The 7,500-nt window shown below is 52.4% G+C and overlaps 1 protein-coding gene across 4 annotated transcripts in view; it reads left to right on the top strand.

The window, feature by feature from the left end:
* LOC125302531 (arf-GAP with GTPase, ANK repeat and PH domain-containing protein 1-like) overlaps positions 1-7,500 on the top strand; it is a 34,465-nt gene that overhangs the window by 8,610 nt on the left and 18,355 nt on the right. For 3 of the 4 annotated variants that reach the window (XM_048255759.1, XM_048255760.1, XM_048255758.1), the window contains exon 1: positions 1,056-3,022. The exons of the other annotated variant lie outside the window; for it this stretch is intronic. In XM_048255759.1, the coding sequence (XP_048111716.1) occupies positions 1,753-3,022 (1,270 nt within the window). In that variant the 5' untranslated portion in view covers positions 1,056-1,752. Of the gene's footprint in view, positions 1-1,055; positions 3,023-7,500 lie in introns of those variants that run through there. 4 annotated transcript variants of the gene reach the window in all.

Raw genomic sequence — 7,500 nt, 5'->3', positions numbered from 1 at the left:
GCCTGAGACTCTCATTGTGGAGCGAGGGATGTTGTCATAGGAGGAGGAGAAGAGAGGAGGTGCACCACCATTAAGGAGGGAGGTCTAACGGATGCTACTGCTGCCGCCACAGCTCGCTTTCTTGTCATTTACGGAGGTCCATCCCCCTTTCTCTCTCTCTCTCTCTCTCTCTCTCTCTCTCTGCCTCTGCCTCTCTTTGCTGTGTGAGGGGGGAATAACAACAGCTGTTTTCTCATTGATCTGCACAGCAGTGGCACCCAAGACGTGAGCCCGTCGCGTGAGCTCGTCGCTCCCCCACGCGTCGCCCCGCGCTGACGGAACGAGAGGGATGCACACGCCGTCACATGCAGCGCTACACGTGAACGATTTCCTTAATGAATGCCTTTTTTTTTCATCCAACCTTCACGCCTCTCTCTCTTTCTGTCTCTCCCCTTGCTCTCTCTCTCCCTTTCTCTCTCTCTCTCTCTCTCTCGCTCGCTCTCACGCGCACGCTTCTCATACTGAGAGCGTTACTCAGCTCTGAAGCGGACGATTACCTCTCTCTCTCTGCTGTCCTCTACGTCTGCCCTTTTCCCCTGACAACAGCGCAGATTCATTCAGCGCTTGGATTACAGTGCAGCCAGGAGGGAAGCCAAGACGCCAGGAACCAGGAATCAAGTACTCGGCACTGTGTGGCAAACGCACCTCGCTCGACGCCTAAGCGTTCCTGGAAATATCCTATCCTGGATATTCTTGTTTCTGCAGCAGGAATTTCAGCCTGAGCTTTCGGGAATAACGTCAGGGACTGAGCGAGCGAGAGAGACGGAGAGCTCTCCCGGCGACACGACCACCACCACGGTGAGCGGAGAGTGCCAGACACAGACGGGGGCTCGTGTGTGATTTTATTCCGTGAAGAAGGGGACGAACGGCGCATGAATGGAGAGCTATGCTCCAGTGTCTCGCGTGTTTCCAGTTGCATAATGCTGGAGTCTAGACCATAGCCCTCCCACCATCCGCCCCCCCACCCCACGAGCAGCCCGTGAGTCTGTGACCCTCTACCTCCCCACACCCCACACCACCCCCACCCCCCACCACAGATAGAGGCGATGGCAGGACGGGACGCCAGGCATCAGTGGAGAGCGAGAGGGAGCGGAAAAAGGATCGGCCGTGAGTGAGCGAGTGTGTGTGTGTGTATGTGTGTAAGGGTGTGCGTGTGTGTGTGAATGCATGTATGTGCATGTGAGGAGGACTGAGACATTCTGTCAACTGTGAAGAGGAGCACAGACCAGGACACAAAGAGAGTGTCTCGCCAACTGACATGTCGAGGACAACATTCCAGTGGATGGGTTTGTGACGGGCCCCTCCTGAGGTTTGGAGCCTGACAACTGAAACCGTTATCACAGCCGATTCATTCCTGTCTAATTCTACCTGTGACTTCAGCCTGCTTTGGCCTCAGGTGTAGTATTCTTCTTGCCCGTGGTAGAACCTCATCGAGGTTGGGGGAACATCTGGACCGGTGGAACCAGCGGCCTCTTAGGGTTCTGCTCTGGTTCAGCGATACTGCTCGGCAATTTGGCTACAGTGGACCAAACAAGGACCCCCATCACTCTGTGTCTATCTAACTGTCTATCTCTCTCTCTCCCCATCTTGCTAACAAGTGTCGCTCTGTTCACATAGCAGAGGCACTTTCCTGGACCTTTTCTCTCCCTCTTTCTCTCTGTGTGCGTCGTTTCTCTTTCTCCGTGTCTGCCTTTGTGTCTCTCCGTCGCCCACATGAGTCGATCAGGGACCCTGCAGCGACGCACCACCTACCTCATCTCCCTCACACTCGTCAAGGTCGAGGCCGTCGGCGGCACCGAGGGCGATGGGTCTCTCCCGGAGAAGGCCGCGACCCTGGCTCTGCCCCCGGCCCCGAGCCCCCTGCCCCTCGGCCCGGGTCAGGACCTGAGGGGGCAGGATGGGGAGGATGAGGAAGACGAGGAGGAGGAAGAGGAGGAGGAGGAGGAAGAGGAGGCAATGGAGGAGCGCGTGGCTCAGCCGGAGAAGCAGGAGGTGGAGGTGCAGGAGAAGGAACGGCTGAAGGAGAAGGAGGCCGTGGAGGTGGAGATGAGGGCCAGCTGGGCGGTCAGGGAGAAGAGGAGGCCCGAGAGCAGCGACGGGCGGCCGCCCAGAACGCCTGTCCCGAAACCACGCGACAAGACCGTGCCGCTGGTGCCCGTGAAGGACAAGGCGGGCATGGAGCTGCTGGGCAGCCCGGGGATGGTGACCCTGGATCGCGAGCGGGAGCGCCGGGATGATGCGGCCAAGATCGACCTCTACCGGGAGGTCTTCCCACCGCCACATCGTGGCGTCCCCGAGTGGATTGACCACGGCTCCAACGGCACACCGAGCCGGGCCAGTCTGACAGGGCGGCCGAGCCAGCGGCCCGAGGCCCTGCTGCGCTCGCACGCCGCCGCTGTCGCCACGGTGAGCCGGCGGGAGCTGCGCGAGGCCAGCCAGAGCGTGCCGCCGTCGGCCAAGAGCCTGGACCGCAAGGCACGCGAGCGCTCGCCGCCCACCACCATCACCATGACCATGGGGCCGTACCGCGCCTCCTGGTCTGAGAGCGAGGGCCGGGGAATGTTCCAGCGCATGAGCGGCGTCGGTGTCGGCGGCGTGGGCCCGATGGGCGTCTCCGCAGCGACGCTGGCCCGGGAGAGCCCGCGCTCGGACCGGCTGAAGGCGGGCTCCACGTCACTGCCGGCCCCCGCCACGCAGGCGCAGCCCGCCAAGCCCCAGCGCAAGGGCAAGAGCCGCACGCTGGACAACAGCGACCTGCACTCGCTGTCCGAAGACCTGCGGCGGGGAAAGGAGGCCCAGAGGGGGGGTGGTATCGGCGGGGCGGCGGCTCAGGGACAGGCCCCGGCCCGCGACCGCAAGATGCTCAAGTTCATCAGTGGCATCTTCACCAAGAGCACGCCGGCGCCACCTACGGCCGCCACGCTGCCCCCCACGCCCACACCCCTCTACAGCTCCATGCAGAGGGGCTCCAGCGAGGAGGACGGTAAGAGGGATGCTCTACACACACACACACACACACACACACACACACACACACACACACACACACACATATACAGCAATCCGCTCAGCTGATCCCATTTTGCTTGGTTTCTGGACCTCCGTTCTCTATACGTCATTCAGCCTCACATTACTCCATCACTCTCATCCCTTTACTCATCCCTCTCTCCTCTCCTCCATATTTCTTCTCCATATATCTGTCTCTTTCTACGGAAGGAAGCAGAGGATGAAATTGTGTGTATATGAGCATGCAGTATGTTTGTGTTTAAATATGAAAGGTGATCAGAGTCATGCTCATCATGATGGATGATTCCTAGGACTAGCACTTTACAAGGCTAATAGAGTTCACTCTGCTTTGAAATATTGCCAACATATTTTGGGATCTTGCTTGTGGGACAGCTTGACCTTATAGGAGGGTCATCTGAGCTGGAAGGCAAATTGTGGGTTTGTTGCCTTTCTGCTGCACACACGACTGATGATCTCATTCACAGCTGTTGAATGAGAGAGAATTGGCACCAATGGCGTGAAGTTATTCAGTAAAAAGCTTTTTTGGATGGATGGTATTGTCAGGTGTCTTGCCTCAGCAAGGCATGGCTGATCAATAAATCTGATCGTGTCAATAGGAAAGGTTTTGTGTACAGGCTTGGAATGAGTGACCGGGGGGCAGGGCTTGTGTGTCTCAGAGGAGGGATTTAGGTGGGTTTTCCCAACAGCTAAGGATACGACGGTGATCACTGTCAGTGAAGGACCAGCCATGCTAATACCAGTGATACTGTCAGCGGTGATGATGATGATGATGATGATGTCGATGGTTGGTGAAAGGTGATGGTGATGATATTGTGACTGAACATGACCTTTCTGCCTGGATCTGATGAGCAAAAGAAACAGGGTTTTGATGAGTACATAGATAGCAGCCATCTTTGGAGCAGGTCTGGCACTTGTTCTCATGCCCCACGGTGGGCATCTATCTCTTATCCGCCTCCGTTCAAGTCTCTTCGGGGATCAGTGTTGTCAAACATACGTGACAGCGTTACATGCTGAATTATTTGTCCGGAATAAGTGTCGCATCAATAATGAAGAGAGTGGTAGTACACAGTACCGCTGTCCTCAGAGGGCATGAATGGGGAAGTAGAACGAGGGAGAGAGAGGAAGGGGGAGGGAGGGATGAAGTGAGCGAGGGAAGGGAGGAGGGGTAGGGTTTTTTGTAATGCAGAGGTGCCTCATGGTTAAATATGTGAATGTGAGTTGAAATGAACACCCTGTGGATAAAATAATTAGTTTAAGGAATAGATTTGGATTTGTGCTCTGCAGGCATACCTCACCTATGGCTAGGCTCACTGCTGGTCTGAGAGCTCCATTCATTTGAGAATGTGAGCATCCCAGTGATGAGGCAGAGGTGCCCCTAATTTATGACTCATCTCAGGGTGTGTGTGTGTGTGTGTGTGTGTGTGTGTGTGTGTGTGTGTGTGCACAATGTGTTTGGAGGGATAATGCGTGTGCGGGTTTTGTTGAGTTGTGTGCCTGGTTGTTTGATTTCTGCGGTTTGTGTGTGTGTGTGTGTGTGTGTCTGTGTGATTGTGTGATTGTGTGTATGTGTGCACCGCTGTTTCTATGAGAGCATTTATTGTGCGGGAGCCAGGCAGTTTCTGGAGGAAGGGTTGCCATGGCAACAGAGGACGAGGAGAGATGCTAGTTGGATGGCTGTGTGACGCTGGAAAGAGAGGGAGAGAGAAAAAGGGGGGCAGGGGTGGAGGAGGAGGCGGAGGGGTGTAGTCTTTTAAAAAAAAAAAAGGAAGAAGAAGAAGCTTTTGAAATGTCACTGAGATGAGCCCACAGTGGTGATCACTTCCTGTGCATAAAGAGAGATGGGATACTTCATTTCACTCTCTCTCTGTATGTGTGTGTGTGTGTGTGTGTGTGTGTATGTATATGTATGTTGAATTTTCATGAGTCTGTGTGGATTTCTATGGGAGAGTGTGTGTATCTGTGTGTATGTTTTTTCTGTGTAAGTGTGTGTGTGTCCATGTAGTGAGGAGTGAATTTATAGCATGAAAGGACAACACTGTCTGAAGGCTTTTGGCATTGGTCGAGGGTGAGGCTGTGTGTGTGTGTGTGTGTGTGTGTGTGTGTGTGTGTGTGTGTGTGTGTGTGTGTGTTAATGAAGGTGTGTGCGGTATTTCTATGTGTGAATGGAGGGCTTTAAAGCTCAACGCTTCAGTTCTAAAGTGAAAAAGACACAGAATATCTTTCTACATGCTACTCCATTATCCCTGCCTGGTGTGTATTTGGGAAGCTGTCCATTGCCTTAAGCAACATCCTCCTCTCCCAATGTAAGCTGTTTTTGCTCTCTCTTGCCACTTTCATTCAACTCTCTCTATCTCTCTCTCTTTCTCTCTCCTCTTCTTTTTCTCTTGGTTTATTTTCTTTTTTTCTTTCGGTATAAACTCAGTCTAAGTGCTCCGCATGCCTTTCATACTGGGCGTCTAGCCTTGAGGACCTCCAAACACACACAAACACACTATAGGGGGTAGTCACGTACAAATACCTTCACAACCTATAGCTCATCACAGAGCACACACACACAAACACAAACATGCACACATGTACACACACACACACACACACACACACACACACACACACACACACACACAAATGTTGCTCTCTTGTTCTCTCTCAGCGTTTTCATGGTTTCCTGTGTGTGTGTGTGTGTGTGTGTGTGTGTGTGTATGTGTGTGTGTGTGTGGGGATGTGTGTGTGTGTGCACACATTTGTAAGAGTGAGTAAAAGAGAGAGAGACAGTGACCGTGTGTTTGTGTGTGACTGAGGTAGTAAAAGGAGAGAGAGAGGAGAGAGAATAGAGAGAGAGAGGAGAGAGAGAGGAGAGAGAATAGAGAGAGAGAGGACGGGGCTGGCGAAGAAAGAGAGAGGGAGGGAGAAGAAAGACAAGAGAAAAGAGAGAGAGAGAGAGAGAGAGAGAGAGAGAGAGAGAGAGGGAGGGAGGGAGAAGAAAGATGAGAGAAGGAGAATAGATTAAAAGCCCAGATGAGGGCATTGACTGGAGATGAGGCGGTGGAAGAGGATCATAAACCATAGCGAGGAGCCGTGTCCCCCCTTCAGCAGGAGTAGTGTGTGTGTGTGTGTGTGTGTGTGTGTGTGTGTGTGTGTGTGTGTGTGTGTGCCTCTGTACCTCTGGCTCTTCTAACACCGCACAGCTCCAGGGCGGAAGTGACAGCCATGCCACCCACCCTACAATACCACAGAGCTCACTGGAACACGCAATCGACACGATTACGCTGAGGCCTGTTTCTTAAGAAGCGTAGTAAGCACAGTTGAAGGAACATGATGCAGAATCTACTTCAAAGGAAATTATTTTTATTTTTTTTCTGGGAAGCGTTGTTTCAATGAGACATTGCCTTTTCAAATCTTTCACTTCATGAGGGAGGTCGGTTTCAAATCTCCTGCAGTGATCATTTTGGAATGATTTCAGAAATAGGACACAACACAGTTCTATTTTGAGTAAGGAAATTGACACAGACAAACAATCACCCACACAAATGCATCTTTGTGCATAGAGAATTATCCACTGTTTTGGGCAAAGCCAGGCATTGTAAATAGAATATGATGGATCTGAAATGAAGCCTGTAAGTGTTGAGGTGTCTAATGACCTATGCAGACTACACAATTTCAGCTCGATTTTGCCACGATATTGTCGTAGCCAAAAAATTTGTGTCGTGGCTGGATATGAATATGACCATTGTGGAAGACAAAAAGCATTGTTTAATCTGCATACCTGTAGGCCATAACAGGTGTTTGGTGTTTTAAACCCCCAATGTTGTCTTCCAAGCAGCGCTGCATGGAAGGCACTAGGGTTAGGCAAGGGTTAGGGTTAAGGAAGGGTTAGGGTTGGTTAGGGTTGGTGCCTTGGGCCAGTTGCAGCTGCCTTGAAGTGATGGTGGGGGCTTAAAACACCATCGAGCGCCATAACACCTCCCTGAAGGTGCTCTGCTCTGGTCTCTTTTTATTTGATTTGACAGATCAGGTCTCAGACCTGTGTTCTAGCAACCACAGAGCACCACTGGGCAAACCCTGGTCTAGGATCCCAGAACCTGGATTAATCTACTCGTCATGATGTATTAGGCTGGCTTCATGCATGACCACAGTTTTACAATGTTGCCTCTCCAGGGTCCTCTAAGTAATGGCCCCTGAGGGCCTCTTTCATTATGCTGAGGTTATGGCGTGGTGGCCCTTTTTTCCTCTCACAGTCCGTCACTCACCCACACACACACATATTAAAACACAAGCACACACACACACATACACAAGCACACACACACACACACACACACACACACACACACACACACACACACACACACACACACATACACACACACACACTGAGCTAGCTCATCAGCAGTTTGTACACACAGGCAGACGCTCACTGCTTGCACCTGCCCC

The sequence above is a fragment of the Alosa alosa genome, chromosome 10, assembly GCF_017589495.1.
Source record: "Alosa alosa isolate M-15738 ecotype Scorff River chromosome 10, AALO_Geno_1.1, whole genome shotgun sequence".
NCBI lineage: Eukaryota > Metazoa > Chordata > Actinopteri > Clupeiformes > Clupeidae > Alosa > Alosa alosa.
This window is presented reverse-complemented; position numbering and strand designations above follow the sequence as displayed.